The 21,952-nt window shown below is 39.2% G+C and overlaps 1 protein-coding gene across 1 annotated transcript in view; it reads right to left on the bottom strand.

Annotated features, from left to right (window-relative positions):
• The window catches only part of DYNC1I1 (dynein cytoplasmic 1 intermediate chain 1), a 366,270-nt gene that overhangs the window by 138,982 nt on the left and 205,336 nt on the right, over window positions 1-21,952 (bottom strand). The window contains exons 8-9 of the mRNA XM_007939787.2: window positions 20,669-20,768; window positions 12,095-12,220 (exon numbers count right to left, since the gene is read on the bottom strand). Coding sequence (XP_007937978.1) covers window positions 12,095-12,220; window positions 20,669-20,768 — 226 coding nt within the window. The remainder of the gene's footprint in view (window positions 1-12,094; window positions 12,221-20,668; window positions 20,769-21,952) is intronic.

A 21,952-nucleotide genomic window follows, 5' to 3' on the forward strand; every position in this document is an offset into this window, starting at 1 on the left:
TTAAAGTTGACTGCACTTTGAGGAGACAGCTCTTCCCTAGTCATATTTTGAATGTCTTCCAACCTAAGGGCTTCATCTTTTGACACTATATCAGACTATGTCCCACCATTATTTGTAAGGTTTGCACTGGCTAGATTTTCCATAAGTAGATCATCAGGGCTTCCTTTCTAGTCTGTCTTAGTCTGGAAGTTCTACCGAAACTTGTTCACCATGCATAACTCTGCTAGTATTTAAAATGCCAGTGGCATGGCTTCCAGCATCACACCAATGTGCAAGTCACCACAGTATGACAAAATGACAGACAACTGGTGGGATATTATGGTAAAGTTATCTAAAAGAGAGTGTCAGATGTTTAGACAGAGGCACAATTTCAGTGCTTGTCATAAGCACTATTTTCCATAGATAGGCCTCTGTACTTGAGGGTTCCTTTATGAAGCCTGTGCCTCAGGCAATTTGTGTGCAGAATTAAGCAATGAAGCTAGAGAGCTTTTTTGCCTTATGTATCTCCACTCAGCACCTGGTAGAAATGCAGCAACAGAGATGATATTCAAGTCTTTGGCTCCAATATATCCTTACCAACCAGTACATATTTAAAGGCCTCCCAAGAGTCAGTAAGTATGTCATAATCATTATTCATTCAACAAATGGTTAAATGACTGGAAAACTTGTGGAACTGGCTTAGGTTCCCCCTTTGTTCACACACTTAGAATTTGACCAATGTAAACAGAAGCTAGGCAACTAACATGATTGAGATGAAATGACCAGGTGATTGAATATAAGTCATAGTGGAGATTGGGGCAGAAGAGTTCATTTGGAGAGAAGACAGCCACTTCTCGGCTCTAATCAGCTTTTTCCACGAGAGCCTGGCCATGGTGAGCTTTCTATAAATATGTTGAATGAATGAATGTGTGTGTGTGAATGAGTAAATAAACGGGTCTATGCTAGGTGAAACTTCTTTGGGAAACTATCCAAGCAAGACAAATAAAAAGTGCCAATGTTTAAGCTTCCTCTCATATGACTATCATACAACAGTAGTGAAACAAACAAATACACTTTTATCATATCATGTTTACCTATATTATTTCTTTGATCCACAATAATCCTAAGAGGTAAGCAGAACACCCATCAGAGGAAGAGAAGGGAAGGACAATTAGGGAACTGCAATGAAGGAGGTCTGTGCCTACAATATATGTGCATAATAACAAAGCCCAGCAAATGCTAATTAAACTTTTAGATTGTTTTGTAATAATATTAGGGTTTTGCTTGATCACCTGAACTATGACATGGCAAGAAAAAGCAAGTGAGCTAAAAAACAAATTTTTTAATGCATTTTACTGAAATATAATTTATGTACAGTGCAATACACAAAACCAAAGTGACATAGGTTAATGCATTTTTTTTTCCCCAGTGTTCCCTCATCTCCCTTCCCACCCCTGGCAACCAACAAAGAAAGTTTCCTTCCATATATAAACCTTTCCTTGACTTTTTACAATAATGAACTAATACTATATTTGTCCTTCTGTGATTGACTTATTTCACTCAGCATAATGTCCTCCAAGTTCATCCATGTTACTCAGTGTTTTGCAGACTCTACATTGTTCTTTAGTGCTGCATAGGATTCCATTGTGGGTATGTACCATAGTTTGGTCATCCACTCTTCCATTGATGGGCACATAGGTTGTTTCCATCTTTTTGCTATTGTCAATAGTGCTGTGATGAACATGGATGTGCATTTATCTGTTCCTGTCCTGGCTCTCACCTCTCTAGGATATATACCTAGGAATGGGATTGCTGGGTCAAATGGTATCTCCAATTCCAGCTTTCTAAGAAATCACCATACTGCTTTCTACAGTGGTTGTATCACTTCACAGTCCCACCAGCAGTGTATGAGAGTCCAAATCTCTCCATAATCCCACCAGTATTTGCTATTTTCTGTCTCGTTGAACCTTGCCATCAGTGCTGGGGTGAAATGGTATCTCATTGTTGTTTTCATTTGCATCTCTCTTAATGCCAATAATTGTGAACATCTCTTCATGTGTTTGCTGGCCACCTGAATATCCTTTTTGGTGAAGTGTCTATTTCTATCTCCTGACCATTTTTCAATTGGATTATTAATTTCTTTGGTGTTGAGGCATTGGAGTTTTCTATAAATCTTAGAGTGTTATGTACTTTTGCATGGTGTTGATTTCTTTGTTCCATATAATTTTCTGTGCTGAGCTCATTTGGTTTATGAATTGTGTTATCATCTCCTTTGTTACTATTGTTTTAGTATTTGCTAAATATTTGTGCTGGTCCTCTTTTTTATTTTGATGTGAAGGTTTATAATTTTTCTTTGAGGTAACCTTGTGATTTATAATTTTTTTTCCCCAAGTTTAGAACAGTCTGTTCTATCTTGTAGTTGTCTTGACTTCCCTACCATCTAGAAGTTCTGCAACTACACAATTTTTTCCCTCGTTTTGTTTTATAGTTGTCCTCATTTGTCAACTAATGTCTCTGGTTCCCTGTAAATAAGTAGGCTTATTTACTTTGGATACTTCTATGACTGGGTTGGTTTTTGGGTTATGGCATCATGTGTGTTAATGGTCAGTTGTTGTTTGCTGTTGTTGGTTCTCTGTCCAAAGGACTCTCTTTAGCATCTCTTATAAGGCTGGTCTGGTTTTAACAAATTCCCTTAATTTCTGCTTATCTAGAAATGTCCTAATTTCACCATCATATTTGAGAGATGATTTTGCTGGGTATGTAATTCTTAGTTGGAAATTTTTCTCTTTCAGGGTTTTATATATATCATCCCATTGTCTTCTCACCTGCTTGCTTTCTGTTAAGAAATCTGAGCTTATTCTTACTGGTTGTCCCTTGTAGGTAACTTTTCATTTTTCCCATGTTACTTTCAGGATTCTTTCCTTGTCTTTAGTTTTGGTGAGTTTGATGATGATATGTCTGGGTGATTTTCTTTTGGGGTCTATCCTGTTTGGGGTTCACTGGACTTCCTGAATGGATATATTCTCATCTTTCATTATATCAGGGAAGTTCTCTTCCAACAAATCTTTGACAATTTTCTCTGTGGTTTTATTTGTCTCTTCCTGTTCTGGGATTCCAATTACATGTAGGTTATTCCTTTTGATGGCATCCCACATGAACCTTAGGCTTTCTTCATTTTGTTTTTATCTTTTTTCTGATTGTTGCCTTTCCAAAGAAGTCTTGAGGTATTTGCCTTCAGTCTCACTAATTCTGTCTTTCATTGATTCAATTTTACTCCTTTGCCTGTTCAATGTGTTATCTATTTCTGACAATTTAGTATTAATCTTCTGGATTTCTGTCTGTAGATTTAGAATCACTTCTAATTTTTCATTTATTTTGTCATTCTGTTATTGTATTGTCTTTTGAAATGGTTCCAGGTTTTCCTATGTGTTTTCCTCAATTTTGTCAGTGTTTTCCTTGATGTGTGTCTTGAATTGTTGAAGGTACCTCAATATAATTCTTTTGAATTCTTTATCAGGGAGTTCCAATGCTGCGTGTTGCTCAGGGATGTGTTTTTGGTCTGTATCCTGGTCCCCTGTTTCTCCAGCTTTATCTTGCTTCTTTGTGTGTACTGTGATGCTCTGTTGCCTCCAAGGCATTGTGACATCTTTGTGTTTATATTTAATTGGTGATTGTATGATGGTGTGACTTGCTTATGATTTTCATTTTCTTTGTATGTTATACATAAGCAGGGTACTGTGCTGTGCTCCTCTATTCACTAGTTGACAGCACTTATACACTCACCACCTGTCTCCTTTCCTGCTGTCAGCCTCCCATATGTCTCTGCCATCCTTGGCAAACAGAGACTATTCTTAGGTCCCTGGAATCTGAATGAGAACACTGTCACTTTAAATATCCCAAATGGCTGCCACTTGTAAAGATTCAAAATGGCTGTACCCTCGGTCACTTTAAATATCCCAAATGGCCACCACTTGTAAACAATCAAAATGGCTGTGCCCTCCAGATAGCCATAAGTCCACAGCTCAGGTTGTCTCCCTCCTTGCTGTTTCCCTTCCTAGTCCTAGGCCACAAGTGCAGTCAACCCTGCAGCCCTTGGCAACCAGGGCTGATCTTTAGGTCAAGTCTCAGGTCCCAACACCACTTGGGAATATTCAGGCTGTAGGTCCTGTCAGAGTAGCTGACAGTGCACTGCTCTGACTGTCTCTGTACTCACTGTTTTTGTTCAGGTTTTTCCACTAGCTGGTGCCTAATCCACTTCTGTATTCTTCCTTTCAAAGCTCAGGGCTCAAGGATTATCTTCTGTATCTCTGTCAATTGGTTTCTCTTTTCTTTGTTGAAGAGGATCTGTGGAGCTTGTCTGTCTATTCTGCCATCTTACCTAAAAAACAATTTTTTGAAAAGTGTATTCTCATGGCATCTTCTTCATCTAACAGATCACTGGATTGTTTGTAAGGTATATAATTATCTTAGTGTCCAATTTTCAGATGAGGAATTGTCTTTGTTAAAATCATGCTGAAAATTTCCCTAGAAGTATCTCAATTTTTAATTCTGCTTCTTCTTGTGTTATTTTTTGGAGAAGATTTCAGAAAAAGATTTGGTAAATAACGAAATATGGCAAGGCAATTTCTCTGTTTCCAGTTTCCTGGGCCAATGCAAAAAATGAAGCTACTGCTGTTTTATTTAATAAGAATCAGTGTCTAGTTCAAGCCTCCATCACCAGACCAGTCATACTCAATTGGCATGAAAGAAGTGTTTCCGAATGCCTGCATTTCATTTCAGCACGTATGTTTAAACTCTCATAAGCCTGTTCCTTAAAGGCACAAAATAGCACTGCTGTGTTGCTTTTCATTCTGTCTGATCCATATAATTTGTATTGTAACTTTCATGTAAGAGCTTTATTTTACCTTTTAGTCATCTGTAAGAATGCTTCACAATTTCCTACTACAAAAATTTTATCATAATATGTACAACACTGGTTGAGGTTTCCTTTTGTGTGTTTCCTCATCCATTCCTCATCTGCAAGAAGCCCCAGATTTTAAAACTAATTACCATATTCTTGACTGCAATGCAGAGTTTATTCTCCAATTACTAAAGCTCTCTTAAGTGCTTTCATTTTGTTGTCTCAGGAACTTATATTGAGTATATAGCCCTAGGTACCAAAGAATTTTCTATTTCATCTCCTTCTTGTTTTTGGACTTCCAGTGAATAACAAGAGAGCTCTGGTAGCATAGTGCCTAAGGCACCTGACTGCTAACCAAAAGGCTGGTGGTTCAAACCCACCAGCCACTCCTCAGAAGGAAGGTTGGGCAATTTATGTCCATAGTGATACTGCCTTGGAAACCCAAGAAGGGGTCATTATGAGTTGGGTCCGACTCGACGGCACATAACAACACAACAACAACAGTGAATAACAAGGTCTCAGCATATCCAAGAGAAAAGCCCATAAAATGCCTTTTCCTTTTTATCAGCAGGGCCATAAGAAAGTTTCCTTTCATTAACAAGAAAAAAATTAAGATAAATTCTAACACTTTTGTGGTCATAACATAAACAAAAACAAAAAACATTGCTCTTGAGATAATTTTGACACATAGGGATCCCATTTGTTACAGGGTAGAACTGTTCCACAGGGTTTCTTGACTATGATCTTTACTGAAGGAGCCCAGGTGACACAATGCTTAAGCCTGTGGCTGCTAATAGAAAGGTTAGCAGTTCGAGCCCACCAGTGGCTCTGTGGAGAGAAGACCTGGTGATCTTCTCCTATAAAAACTGCAGCCTAGGAAACTGTATGGGGCAGTTCTGTTCTGTCACATAGAGTCACTATGAGTCAGAGTTGACTCCATGGCACACAACAACAATGATCTTAATAGAAGTACAGCAACAGGTCTTTCTTTTGTAGGATATCTGGGTAGGTTTGAACCACTAACCTTTTGGGTAGCAGCCAAAAACAAACCATTTGAGCCACCTAGGATCTTTCTGGTCATACCATACCTTCCAAACCAAACCAAACTTACTGCTGTCAAGTCAGATCCAACTCACAGGGACCTCTCCTTGGGTTTCCAAGGCAGTATCACTATGGAAGTAGATTGCCCAACCTTCCTTCCGAGGAGTGGCTGGTAGGCTTGAACTTCCAGCCTTCTGGTTGGCAGGTTAATTTAAAGGAATTTATATCTTTACATTCACAGTTGTGTTGTAGATTTGAAGTACTGACCACAGTCTGGGTGGGATAAGGGTAGGGGACAAAAGTTGATGGAAGAGAGAATTTAAGTTCATTTAATTGCTCTAGATGCTGGAGGATGTCTTCTTTTCGTAGATCAGTAAACACAGCAACAAAGTCTCTGAGACTCATCCAGGGCCACTCAGCAGTGTGGTAAACAAGGAGTGGAGTTGCAACTCTTGACTTGCTGTCCCCTCATCTAATCCCACCCCAGATTCCCTCCTATGTTACTCTTCTCACAAGCAGAACAGTTTGAGGCCAGCAGGAACCCATGCAAAACCGAATGCTGGACAGCTGAGGATGGAAATTGCACTTGTATCTGTAATCTTTACATAATCTTAATGAGAAGTGAAGCCATACATAAGAAAAAAGTCAACTGAGGATTTTAAACACTGGCACAGAGGGAGTTAGTTCATTTTTACCCCTCTTCACATTTGGCCTCCCCCCTGAAATAGTGAGGGCTTCAGGTCATTGTCAGTTTTAGGTTATTGACAATTAATACTTAAAAAGAGAATGCCAAGAGCAAAGAAATCAAATCAGGAAAAAATAAAAGTAAAAATAAAAACCCTCTGACCAAACTAAACCTCTAAATATAGCTTTTCCACTTACCTCAAAGCAGATAATTCCAAGACAGATATTTCTGATTCTATTCATTCAGATTAAAAGAGAAAGACCACACCAGGGTAAGCAATGCAGGGTGGTCAGACACATAATCTAATGACAGTGTGTGGAAGCCACTACAAGAAGGCGGCAGGAGCACTGCCAGATTTTGTTGTGGGGTTGAGTGGCTGATTTCTATGCAGAGTTCATGTATGGTCAAGTTTGGACAGATTTTATTGAAATTAAAATAGAAAATGCAGGACTACAGCCCACACTAAAAATTCAGTTCAGTAAAGACATGAAACTCCCCATGCAAATAGAAGGTATTTGGCTCTGCTATTCATGACAGAGAGAAACTAGACTTCACACTGAACCCTTTTTATGACTAGGCTAAGAGTCTGTCAGTCTTTGCAAAGGAACACTGATATGAAGTCTGTTTATTGTGCATTTGCTTTCTAATGCCTGAAACAATGGTGAACCACTGATTCTACTTTGAGCCATTGGATTCCTCTGGAATTATACACTTCTGAAAAATTACAAAGAATCAGCAAGGATCATTGGGAAGTGGATAGTTAATACAATTATCCCAAAACTATAAAATACAATCCTCATCAGGGACCACTTGCTTCTACCTATTCCCAGACCACTTTCCTACTAAGCAACTGAATTGTCTAACCTTTGAAATTATTGAAACATCACAGGAGAATGTGGAAGCAAATAAAATTTCAAACTGTACCTGATTCAATGAATAAATGTCTAGAAAGGATAAGTTGTAATAAACAAGTGTTTCCCAAAGATCAGGAATGATATAGAAGGAAAGTTATAAGCCAGTGAATAGGGCTTTTAATTTTTCTCATGTGCATTTTAATTCTGAGTCCTCTTTAAATTCTCCATTACATTTAGAAGATGGTAAAGACAGCCACATCTAGGACCATACTTAGGCCATCTTGTTTCTAACTCTAAGTTTTAGAAATGGTAGGCTGCCAAAAAATACACCTTGACTGAATTGCACAGCCTTTGTTACAAAATCCCAAGGTTCTCCATCCCTTTAGAATCCAGCCTGGGAGATGACATAATGTAGGCAGTAGAATGTGCATCGTGTGAAGTCAGAAAACCTCAGTCCTAGTATTAGCTCTACTGCTCACAGTTAGGTCACCCTTAAAGTATGAACTCTCTCAACTGTAAAAGGAAAATAATAACATCTTTTCTACCTCCCTGTTGTAAGGATCCATGAGATCAAGTAGGCAGAAATGTGGGGAAAATGTAAAATACAGACAAATATAGGTATCTCTATAGCTATGTAGTTGAACTTTGTGCACAGTATCCTAACTGCCTTATTATTATTATTTTTTCCTCCACTTAACCTTCACCCACGAATTCACATGACTTTATTCCTAATGCCTAACTGTACAAGGGCTTCTGATTTGGTCTGCTACAAATCAAGGATATGCACTATTAGAGTGATTTTTTTTTTTTTTTTAATTTGGCAGCCATTGATATTTATCTGCTTTTATTTGAACTTCATGGATATCAGCTATGTTAATGTGTGCAAATTTACCCACGCTACCCTGAAAGAAACAGCACTATCCAATGCACAACATCCCTACATGATATTCAATGTAGTCTTGAATATCATGCCTGGCTCCAGGTCCCGGCAACAGGTGTGCTACAAAAGGTGAGTGTGTTGGGGGAGGAGAAGGACAGTGGCAGTTAGGTAGAAAATTTCTCAAATGAGGTCAGGTAGGAGATCAGCATCAGAGTGAAAAGGGAAAGAAAGGCACTCCAGTTTGGGTCAAGGAGGAAAAGGGGATTGAGAAGGAAAGTCCCACACTTCCAACTAAAAGAGGCAACTAGTTTTGGCATCCCCCCAGCTTCTAGCTTCAGCATTTCTTTAATCAAGTGGTTGTCAATTCACATTGCATATTCAAGTAACTTGGGGAGCTTTTATAAATGTCCAGGCCATACTCTAAACTAATTAAATCAGAATCTCTGTTGATGGAACCTATATGCTAATAGCCTTAAAAGTTGCCTTGGTGATTTCAGTGACCAACTGAGGTGGAGAAACAACTCTGTTCCACTTCCCTCTGCACACACACCTACATGCATTACCTGACCAAGTCCCATATTCAGAAAGCATGAGGAAATTGGAAGAACATGGACTTTGGAGTGAAAACAAGCTGGCTTCAAACCTGGCTTTGCCACTCCCAGGCACCTACTCTAGTTCTGTGGCTTTTCTGAGTCAGTTTCTCATCTGGGGGCACCTGGAATAATAGGAATTGATGATAATGAACATAAAGAGTAGATTCTCTACACATGTGAGTTCAGTTCTTTACACAGAGTCAATGTCAAACAGACATTCCCCATGTCCCCAAATTAACATTTTCCTTACTGTTTGGCAATGCTCCCATTAACTTGATGTCTAATAATTTCCCTTCTAAAGTTCGTCACTCCAGGTGTATTTGCTTATTAGCCCAAAGAGATCTGGAATTAGTACGACTTTAGGAGTTGCAGATGATATATTGGTTTCCTGGATTGCTGTGATGTGAAATCCATGGGTTCTCAGAACAGTCCTTATTACTTTTATTGTGCCCTTTTTTCCTTTCTGGAGAGGAATCAAAGCTGTGTTCACTATCCCAGTCATATAGTCTGTCCTCAACAGTGAGATTAGTTTAATGGCAGAAACTGGATACTGCAATGATCCTCAGCAATTTGTACTTTCATAAACTTTTCTAAATATGTCCTTCACGAATATTAAGGGTCATTTATAGGAGCTCTGGTAGCATAGTGCCTAAGGCACTTGACTGCTAACCAGAAGGCTGGCGGTTCAAACCCACCAGCCACTCCTCGGAAGGAAGGTTGGGCAATCCTACTTCCGTAGTGATACTGCCTCGGAAACCCAAGGAGGGGTCGCTATGAGTCGGGGCCAACTCGATGGCAAATAACAACAACAACAACATATGAACCACTTATCATTTATGAGTAGCATAACCATGAATTTCAATATTTTTAAGCATGTGTGTGGTTCACCTGAGTAACTTTTGACACCTAAGGCTTCTGAGTCTTTGTAGTCTTTTGCTTATTCTCTTGATCAGCCTTAGAGTTTGAAAATATTAGCATTTTCACTTTTCTCAGTGAGAACGCTAGGTAGAGATTAGAACCAACACCTGCTTCTGGTCACCAAATGAAGGGAAGATAATGATAGGAATTTGGCAGATTAAGGTATTTTAGTCACCATCTTGTAGCAATCTGGTGTGAATACCCTGTTAGGATATTTAAGGCATTTCTGGCTTTTTTTTCTTTTTTCTGACTCGTAGTGACACCTCTTTGGGTTCCTGAGGCAGTATCACTACAGAAGTAGATTGCCCACTCTTCCTTCCAAGGAGTGGCTGGTGGGTTTGAACCAACCAGCCTTCTGGTTAGCAGTCAAGTGCCTTAGGCACTATACCACCAGAGCTCCTTTTTTTTGGTTTGGTCTGGCTTTTTTTTTTTTTTTTAATTAAAGCAGGCATAGAATTTCTCTAAAGTATATACACACTGGATCTTTTAATGAAACTAAAAATGAAATTAAATGTGTGTTGGTGAAATCTTTAGTAAATGATCCCACGGATAGCAGGAGAGGAAAGAAAGGATGCCCTCTTCAATCAATACTAGTATTAAATATTGTCATGCAATTAAACCAGTAATTTTTACATTTCAGGTAATTTCAAAGACCTTTGGGCTTTGCTTCTTCTGTCAGCATAATTATGGTCCTGCTTAACTGTTTACTATGCAGTGTTGTGAATATTAAGCATATATCAAACCATCATTGTCATAGGCTATGTGTTGTCAGCAAATAGAAAAAAACCTGAATGATGATAAACATCATGAACATTGATGATAAATATTATGTGATATGTTAATTCTTAGATTTTTTAAAATTGAAAATATGTGTCATGTAAGTTCAAAATAGTTTAAAAAACCTTGTTTTTCAAATACATGTTTTTACTTATCCCATAATCTGTATAGCACTTTTCTAGTAACTCAGCCAACCTCTTAAAAGTCTGAACAAAATTAGGATTTTGCATTTCTGTATTTACAGAAAGACCTATCAGGCTGACAGACTTGACAATCTTAAAGAAAAAAAGGAAAGAAAAAAACTGTTCCTATTTCAAAGGTTCAAAAATAAAGGTTATTTACTATGCAGACCTAGACTTCTTGTTAAGTTGTTTTTGAGAGAGCAAATTAGAAAAACATGGTTGGAGTCAGAAGTTACTCAATCAGGTGGAAGCTGAGACTTTTATGCCAACAGCTCCTGTTCTCCAAATTATATCTGATAATGTTCTAAATTCTAAACATATTTTAGTTCAAAAGGTACTCAGTTCTTAGATGTAGGATGGCACTAAGCTTCCAAATACCAACCAGTTTACTCATTCTCTTCAAGTGATGTATTTGTATTTAGAGTAATCGGCCACCCAATACTTCTGATTTATAATTTTGAGGACCTGAAACTCTGAGCTGGAAGGTTTGCTTTTCATTTTCCTGTGCATAATTACCGGATGGGCCATTAATGAAGGGGTTGGTGTATTGGCCAGTGCTGAGGCCTATTATTTAGGCAGTGCCATGGCAACAGAGGCTAGCTGAGTGTGTATAAGGGCAACATAATTTTAGTCTGTACTGTGCAGACAAATGTGTCAGCAGACACAAGGAGTAAAATAACCCAAACTATTTAAAATTATCTCTGCACTTGAAAACTAGGAACCTTGAAACTTGGAACTTGAAACTTGAAACTAGGAAACTTGAAAACTAGAAAACTTCCTTTCTCAGTAACTCAAGAAAGATTGGTGGTAAGGCTTCTCCCCACACTGGCTACAAAATTATTATTATCTGTAAAGCATGATGGTGTCTATAAATTTCAAATTGGAGAAATCTCATTGAACTACATTTCAGGGAGAGAAAGGAGCTTGAAATGGTAGTGATCTGAGGATGTCCACGTGGGTGGGCAAGCATATGTTGCTGCTAAGCAGAGGAAGTGGTATACCACTATTTCTTCATAAGTGTGAGGTCTTTATAAACTCATCCTCATGGGAACTGTTTTAAATAGAAAGAAGATGACACACAGTCCCCAGCTAGGCTTTCTAACTGTTTGGGGAAGGTTGCCACTTTTTCAAAACATTAGGTTATTCTGGGGGATTTTTCCAAAATTGCCAACAATTCTATTTTTAAGCTTGGTTCTTCCTCTCCCTATGAGACAGAGGTCATGCAGCATAAGCTATATTCAGTCTAGTAGGAGATGTAAGTTATTTTTACTATGCTGACTCGTACCTGACAGTGGAAGACATACTCTGGTGTGGTTTTCTTAAACTTCATGTTCCAAACCAAGGCCACACCGTCTGGTTCATGAGGAGCATCTTCATTGTTGTTGTAGGAAGCAACCATTAGCTCGGGGTACTAGATGGAAGAGATCACAGGGATAGATCATTTCAAGATGAAAACACAAGAAAAACCTTCTTATTTCTACACACATGCACTATATAATATAATCTTAAATGGTGCTTTCTTCTTAGTATGTGGCATGCTTGGTACATATTATTGCCTCAGCCTACTGCAATCTGTTGTCTTCAACACTCCACTTGTGCATCCATGGTTACCAGTTGCTGCAAACATTACCTGAGCTCTCTGCATTATCTAATACTTTGGGCTACCCCCTCCTTTCTCCTATGTTGGCTCCCATTACATCTCCCTCTTTCCTAATGTTCTTCCTTGACTACTCTTCTTAGTGCCTATGGGTTCTTTCTCTATTATTTAACTCTAAAATGGCAGTATTGCTCAAGGAATGTTCTCGACTCTCTTTTTTACCTCTGCACACTCTCTCTGGGTGACCTCAGCTATACCAACAGCTTTAATAAGCATTAATATGTTGTACATTTTCAAATCCCATTGTCTATGCCTGAATTCTCTCCTAGCTGCAGATACTATTGAAAATTTATCTTGCTATCCACAGATAAATCAGATGCAACACAAAGAAAAATGAGCACCTCTTCCACACAAAATAGCTTGTTATTTGAGTGTTCCACTTTTAATGCCTTGCACTAACATTCACCTAGATGTCCAGGCCAGATAGCCTATATTCATTTTTATTCCTTCCTCTCTCTCACCCCCACACACTCTGTTTCACTATTTCCTTACAATTTTTCAGATGCATGTTTTTTTCTATCTTTAAGATCAGAGCCTCCTAAACATATTTCCTGTCTGGATGAGGGTAATAACCTCCAAAATGGCTTCTTGTTCCTAGCCTCACAAGGCCACACCTCCTGCACTTTTCCTCTTTTGTCAAGATGACTTTACAAAATATTTATTTGGCTAGGTCATGCCACTGCTTGAAATACTTAAGTGGCTCTCCATGACTTTCAAGGCAAAATCAAGGTAATATAGGTTCTTTCATGATCTGTTGTTTTCTACCTTTCCCGCTTATTCTTTTACAACCTGCTACACCCTATGTCCTAACCTCACTGGGCTAGTTGTGAGGTACCTGGCTATAGCCTCTGTATCTATGAGTTTGATACTCTCATTGAAATGCCTCCCCTAGGTTGTTTACAAGGCTAATTCATCCTTTAAGCCTCACTGCAGGTATCAAGCTCACCAGACAACTCTAACTAACTATCCAAACGCCCTTGCCACATTTTGGGGTAGCTCTGGTGGTGTAGTGCCTAAGGCACTTGACTGCTAACCAGAAGGCTGGTGGGCACCAGCCACTCCTCAGAAGGAAGGTTGGACTTCTACTTCTGTAGTGATACCGCCTCGGAAACCCAAGAAGGGGTTGCTATGAGAGTTGGATTCAACTTGACAGCAGTGGGTACCTTATTAAGCACTTGCCAAATTGTATTATGATTCTTTTTCCCTTTGAGTGTAGGCATTTTTTTTTTCTAACCTCAGAATTCAGGTTCTAGGAATTCCTAGCATAGGATAAACTTGTGTCAAAATCTGTTGGATTACAAATGCTCCATTTTATTTCAGTAACTCCATAATGATGTAATAATATAAGTGAAAAAGCCTTATAGTTAATCTTTCATTGTCAAACGATGCCAGTGATCAAAGGCTGAAGTTCAAGAAATACAACCAGTGAAATAACAAGGAGGACACTACAGTGAGGCTAGTGTTACAAATACCTACTCAACCTACATGAACTCTGTCCTGTGGTGTTACTAAGCAAACTGAGGATGAATCTTATGAGAGGCATTTATGGGTTAGAACACATTTCATGAAAACACCATTCCTACCTGTGATTCCCATAAGGAAGCCCCATTAACAAAGCATCAGGATTACAGAAGACCCTATCACTCTCTTCTCATAGATAATATAATTTTCCCTTTCTTTTTCACTATGTTGTAAATATATTTTCCAGGGTACTTTCATTACAAACTTGAACACCAATTTTTTTTTTTCTATCAAAAATAATTAAAACTCTAACTTCTATGTGGCTTTATTCATTCTCTCAATGTCCAATACTTAGGAAAGCTGCAGACAGTTAACAACTTGCTGGTTGGTGAAGAGGAAGTATAAGCATACAATCATACACATGTATGTGGTCACCAGGGGAAGTAATCATTCTTTATTAGAAAACACTTCTCAGCGGATGAATCAAAGACCTATTAAGAAAGGCCTTTGATTCAAAGCCCATTCAAAGAAACTAACATCCAGATAAACACAGTAGTCTCCAGACTGTCCATCTGAAGTTTAACTATGTCACATGTGAAAAGCAACTCTATAAACATTGACACTGCTACCACAGGGGCCAATGAGCAGCCACATGGGTCTGGAATAGTATCCCATAGCTTCACATCTGGGTCTCATCGCTGGCACCCACTCGCAGCTTTTCTTTTTCCACTTGAAGAATATGTTAAATGATTTGGCTTTAAAGCTTCTTTAGAAAACAGGGAGAGTTTTAGTAGGATACCACTGAAATGCCTTTGGGGTAGTTTCTCTAACTGGGATCTTAAGGCCTAGAGATACTGATTTAAATTCTATTTTACGCAAGTTTTTATGAGTTCAAAGTCTCCCTTAGTGTATTTTTTTTCATTGTTTGTTTCAACATGATTCAGCCACATGTTCTTACTCTCCATTGAAAAGTCATAAACAATTATTTAAAACTTAAGTGCTGTTAAAAATCATCATTTTAAGGAGACCATGGATAATTATGAAATTTGTGATCATTTGATTATTCACACGGCTGGATTATCCAATATTTAACACAGGATAATTTTATCTGGAAATTTTCAGATCTGCTCTCAAGCCCAGTTTGGTCTTAAAGAGAAATGTAATCTACCTTTTGTGGGAAGGGAAGGAAAAGGAATCCAATGTTTTAGTGTCAAATTATGTGCCAGACACTGAGCTGAGTGAAATGTCAACTAATTTTGTCCTTGTGACCCTCTAAAGTAGGCAAGAGTCTCTGGCTAAGTAACTTGTTCAAGTCTGTGTTACTAATAAATGATGAAGTGAGAACCTGGTTGGAATTCTGTTTAGATTCAAAGACCACATCCTTCCCTGTCCACTGAGGTACATTGTCAAGTGCACACTAGGTATATGCTAGGTGGTAGCAGTGCCAATGTTTATAGACTTGCTTTTCACATGTGACATAGTTAAGCTTCACCATGCCAGGTGAAATGTGGCATAAGAATGTCAACAATAACATGCTATGTTCTTGAAGAACTGGTCATCAAATAGAGATAAGACATATATACAAATAACAGCAATCCAAATGTAAAAGCAGAACACGACAGGTACTAAGATGGGGGTATAAATGGAGTTCTATAGAAGTACAGAGGAGAAAATAATCACTTTTATTGAGGAGAGGTGTAGTAGGGAGAAGGAAGGGCATTTGAAAAGAAATGACACTTGAGTTGGATCCTGTTAAATGGGTAGGTTTTAGGCAAGAACAGAGAGGGGAGTATGGGCAAAGGTACAGATGAGAGCAGGAGACTCCTCTTTGATATCTGCCTGGTTGACAGTGATATTCCCATCTTTGGAGGTTGCCCCAATACACAGGTGTCTAGCTTCCTGGGGCTAATTAATTAATGGTAGTGTGGCTACTTGACAGTAGCTGAGCCAATCACGTTCTCTAGCTATTGTGAATTTTGAACTGAGACACAACCTGTGACCCGATAAACCACTCAGTTAATTAATGGCAGCATTCTGTTGGTAAGATCTCTCACGATGTTCTTCCTGAGTATGTTTGTTCATCTTTCCCTTGGATCCACTAACTACCTTTGTTGTTGTTGTTATGTGCCGTCGAGTCAGACCTGACTCATAGCGACCCCTCCTTGGGTTTCCAAGGCAGTAATCACTACGGAAGTAGATTGCCCCATCTTCCTTCCGAGGAGTGGCTAGTGGGTTTGAACCACCAGCCTTCTGGTTAGCAGTCAAGTGCCTTAGCCACTATGCTACCAGAGCTCCCACTAACTACCTTAGTGACTCTATTTTTTGCTTTACTACCTAGAGATAGGGTTCTATTAACTAATACAGTTAAGGAAGAAGAACAAGTTCAGAAATCATAAGAATGTATCATTTGGCTGGGAGTCAGGTAATGTGAAGAGGTACAACAGAAGGGCTAGAAATCTCTCAGGACATGGCCCCAGGAGTCACTGAGCACAGAGTAGTGAGTTTAGACTTCACACTGGGGACAGCAGGAGTCATATTATACAGTTACTAACACTACTGCTACTACTACTCTTATCACTATGAAGCATTTATTAGTACTTTTTATGTCCTGACATCATTTTTTTAAAAAAAATTCTAAGTGTTTTAATACATTAACTTAGTGAATACTCCCAATAAGCATGTGAGCTAGGTATTATCATCATCATCATCATCATCATCATCATCATCATCATTTTATGAATGAGGAAACTTCAGTTAAAGGAAGATAGGCAACTTGTCCAAGGTCACATAGACAGTGAATAAATAATCTTTACAAAGATTACTCTGGCAAATGTACTTAAAATGACTTAGCAGAGTAAAGATTGGAGGTAGGGAGCCCAGCTAGGAAGCTATTACTTTACAGAAGAAAGAAGTAGAGGACATGGCATAAAGTAGGTGTCCAATAATGTTAATGGATTTGAATTGGTGTCAGTAAGAGTCTTGTTGTTACTATAAATTTGATTGGGTTTAGCAACCAATAAGCTGTCAATGCTGGGGTTTGTACGTTGGCTCACTGCAAGGGTGGTAATTACAATTTATAGATCAGAGTATATGACATGGGAGTAAGATTTTAAGTGTTTTTGGACACTTCTGGAAAACCTCTCATGCAGTGTGTAGATAGTATTATTGACTCACTTTGCTAAATAATGTTCAATAAATGACAAATTTAACCTAATTCCCCAGATCCCCAAATTTCTTACAAAGTATAAAGTTTGGCTGACATTTTGCAAATATTGCAAGGTTAAAGTGCTTTGTTCTACGAAGCTCAGCAGAACAAGGCTACACTATCTAGAAACAAGTGTTTCTTCATGTTTCTGCCCTCTGTTCTATTCTGTTCCAGTCAGGAAATCATCTGAAGCATACATGCACTACTGGCTTCTGAGACTGGCCCTCTATTCTTCTCTTCTTTCTTAATATTATTAATCTACATCTAAATCTATTCAGAAAATGTTATTGCCATAAGCATGTAAACGTGGTCCTTTGAACCTCACAGAAGTTGTGTGTGTAGGAGCTGAGGGCTTTAATTCCTTTGTCTCACGCCCCATATTAAGCACATTTTTTTCAGAATTGCAAGCTTGTTTCCCATAGTGTAGGTGGACAGGATGGCATAAAATGTGCTCTCTCCGTAGTGGTGTGTCTACCTTTTCCAGTTTCATTTCCTACAGTGGAATCATCACATGGACTGCTGTGTCGAAATCAATCCATGGACAGTAGGGCCCATCACACGCAGAGGCACAGTAGGAACTGGCCCCACTGTGAGCCTGCCCTGCTGCCTCTGCAGGGAACTTTATCAGTCACCTGGCTAACACAATAAATGTTGCCTTTGAAGAATGTGTCAGATAAGGCTCCCGTGTAATTTCCAGACTCTGAACAAGTGAACTATCTGAGCTACATGTTTCTCAGGCTTGTAGCTGATTTCTGTGTACACAGCCGAGCACTCACAAACCACCCACACACACTGACAGGAAGCGCAGGGCAAACTCGGTTTGTAGAAGTGGTGGCAGGCTCAGATCGTGCCTATATGCTTTGTTGTGGGGTTTTCCAGGGGATTCAAGAGCACAGGATGCTCACTCACTTTCTTGGTGGCTGATCACAGTTCAGTTGTGCGTCATTACACTACTCTTCAGTTCCCCTATTCTCCAGTAGGATTAAATAGGTTTTTTCATATTACCCTCTTCTTTCTTCATTTGTCTAAGTTCCAGGTTCTGAGAAGCCCTGTATGACCAGAGACAGATCCCAGCCTTTGCTGAACTCTGCGCACACTTGCTATCTGCCTCGTATCACTTGGTACTTCCAAACTCTTTTGGTTTCAGATTCATAAGCCCTGTGTGGGAGGCAGTGATTAAGAGCATATGCCTTGAGTGCTAAAAGACTTGGGTTCAAATACTCTGCTCTGCCACATCCTAGCTAAGTAACTTTTGGTAAGTTATTTAGCTTCTCTGAGTCTCAGTTTCTTCAACTATAAAATGGAAATACTACTACCACGACTAATGTTAATAACAACAACAATGGCTGCCTCCTATGACTGTTATGAGAATGAAAGGAGATAATTCCTTCAGAGCACTTGGCAGAGCACTTAGCATGGAAGAAACACAAAGTGAAAATTAGCCATGATTATAATTCCCAATAAAAGTAAAAGCTATAAGAAAATAGAAACTGTGCTGCATACAAATATCAAGGCTTATCATGTATTGGATTGACCTAAAAATGCAACTTCCAGGACAACTTTTATAAGTTAAAGTTCTCTGATCCCAAGAAGGAGAACATTCTTCTAAGTGCAGTAATAATAGGTACCAGCTTCAAAGAGAGCAAGGTTGAAGGAAAGGAGACCTAAAACAAGGCCACATCATTTCTGTGAGAAAGGGCCTTAAAGAGGAGAAATACTGTGTTATATGCCAAATGCTCCATCCAGGTGTTCCTTAAATAGACTTCCTACAGCTTACATGAGCCAGGTCCACTCTCTTAGAAGGGGCCTGGATCTTTGGTGACTCCATGGATCAGGAATTTCCCCCTACCCAATGCCAATGAAATTCTTCACTAGGGCTTCTAGGCCCTCCCTAACTACCTTTCTTCAAGTTTCTCCTCTCTGCCTCATGTACTACCCAGGAAATCACCTAAGCCACACATAGCACTTATTCTCTATGAGGATTATAAAATCCCTGCTTCCTTCACTGTTATCATGCCTTTGTCATTACAGGAGGAAATACCATCTCATTGCTAAGAACTTTGGGCTCAGAGGCAGACCACTTGGGTTCAAATTCTGGCCACATCACAACTAGGCTGTATGCCTTTTTGAACATGACTTAATCCTGCAGTGTTTGGCATATGCTTTGCCACTGAGTCAATTCCACCTAGTAGTGACTCCATGAGTGTCAGAATATAACTCTGCTCCACAGGGTTTGCTGTGGCTGACTTTTTGGAAGTAGATTGCCAGCCCTTTCTTCTAAGATGCCTTTGTGTGGACTTGAACTACAAACCTTTTAGTTCCTAGCCCAGCATGTTAACCATTTGTACCACCTAGGAACTCCAGTGCTTGTCCTAGTATCTCATAAGTACCTCATAAATTATCCACTGGTTGAATTGGTCATTTAGCAAATATGTCTGCTTTTACTCTGAGTGCCATGCTAAGGAATTTAGATATAAAGCAATAGGGATTTTTAACTGAGGGAGTGAAATGATCAGCCTTGCATTTTATTTTAGGAAACTGCATTTCCATTTTAGAAAGATTATTTGGGTAGCTGTCCAGAGGAAATACTGGAGGTAGATATGCATGGAGGTAGAGAGACCAGTTAGAAGTTACATGTGTAACATGACAAGGCCTTAAATTAAGATGGTAAGAAAGGAGTTGGCGAGGAAGGATCTGAGGAACATACAAGTGGAGAAACAGACAGTCTTGATGACAGACAGGGTATGGGAGGTAAGAGAGAGAAAGCTGGTACTGTTGACTATGGGAATTTTGCTTTAGGCCCTTGGGTGTATTGTGGTACTTTTAACATAAAGCAAATACATTAAGTGAAAAAGATATGAGGTATATGGAAATAAGGATATGAGGTGTATGGAAATAATTTTTTAACATAATTAGTTTGAGATTCTATGTGACACCTGAGTGAATGTGTCTGGTGTTCAAAGTATAATTCAAGAGAGAGGTTGGGAGTGTTATAAAATGCGTTGCACATGCAGTGGATGAATCCATAGGAATGAAGGAGACCTCACAGGAGAAGATGTTGGGAAAAGAGCAGAGGCTGGGACATGACCAAAAGGTCCCCTAAACTAAGAGTGGTGGAAGAAAAAGAACTATCTGAGAGCTACAAGAGGGGGTTGAAAAACTGAATGAGAGATTGTTTAGAGAAGTCAATTACTGGATGACACAGTGGTCAAGGCAGATGAAGACTAAAAAAAATATCCACCAGTTTGACAATTAGGAAATCACTAACGACCCTAATGAGAGCAGTTTCATGGACAGAAGGTCTGGTTCCCTGTTGAGTACCTAGTATATAGAAGGTACTCAACAAATACAAATAGCTGGGTGGAAAATTTAAACTGAGATCTCAGCAAAATGAAAAAGAAAACCAACAGACTTAGAGAAGAAAAGTGTAGGTTAGTGAACATATCCAGAGTGCCGGCGCAAATCTCTCCTTTTTCATATTCAGCTACAGGGTTTCCCAAAAGCCCAGTTTGTGCCATCCCCGCAATAACTCTTACCTGGAGAGACCAGTCCATACAAGTGACCACTCGATGCTTGGACCAATGCTCATCATAGAATTGCCGATTGAAAGAAAGGTTGGCTCCAGCCTGTACATCCCTGGGAGGGTTTAAACATCAGAGACATATGTGATACTTCAGAATGAGGCTTTATCACTATGCTGCTCTTAATGTAACAATGAAATGGCAAAAACAAGGTTTCTCTGAGGTGGAAACATCAATTCTGACAGCAAACTGATCATAAAGATGGTCGTGTTCTGAAGATGATATCCTTTATATCTTATGAAAAGAGCTTTCTAACCTGTGGTTTATGTTTTGTTACAAGCCTAGTATGAAATACCAAATTTGTTTCAGGTTCCCTCCTAACTGTCTGAACCATTCTCCACTCTCTAATAGGCTCTAGCCTTAATCAGGGACTACTAGAAATATCATAGTTATGGGAACAAGAAATACCCCCTTGGGAATTCTTTGATTTCAACAGCACCTCTTTGGGGTTAGACCAAAGAAGATATACATGTCTCTATTTACCTGGAAATTCTGATTGACTGTAGTGGTTGCCTCCTGGATCAACAGCCAGCTATGATTTCTGCCATGAGACAGGTGTTGTGGGGAGTGGAGGATGCACCGAATGCATTTCAGATGCTTGCCACTCCTGCCATAGACCAAAACAGTGTTTGGTCTAGGAGGATTATACTTTGGCCAGTATTACTTGGCTTACATTCAACTGCCCATCACACTAACTTCTAAGCACTCTGCACTGGTCATGTAGTTGCTCCACAAGACTCAGTGTTTGTAATGAGTATTGCTTACAATGGGGAAGAAGCTATTGGATCTTCTTACAAAGCTGCCTAAATTTCTTGGGCTCCAGTTCAGGAATTCCTCTATGCTTACCTTTCTTCTGCTCATTTACTTCATTTCTCATCTTCTTGACTTGAACTCTACAATCACTTGTCTTTTGTAGCTCTTGTTCAGGCTGGGTGACCTGGCTTCAGAATACTTACTTGGTCTCTAACTAGCTGACACATGAATTTGACATACACACACACACACACACACATATATATACATACACACACACACACACACACACATATATATACAAAATATATATATATATATTTTTTTTTTTCTGGTAACCTTCCTCAGTTCCAACATTACAAACTAAGGCAGAAGATACATGTACCCAAGTCCTGTGAGGAGCACAGGATGACACTTGGCCAAGCACCTAGAGGGAAATAGGGCCCAGAAAGTCAACTGAACCAGAGTGAGTAATGAACTCTTTTT

Source organism: Orycteropus afer, unplaced genomic scaffold (genome assembly GCF_000298275.1).
Source record: "Orycteropus afer afer isolate SDZICR_OR568_19922 unplaced genomic scaffold, OryAfe1.0 scaffold00063, whole genome shotgun sequence".
NCBI classification, from domain to species: Eukaryota; Metazoa; Chordata; class Mammalia; order Tubulidentata; family Orycteropodidae; genus Orycteropus; species Orycteropus afer.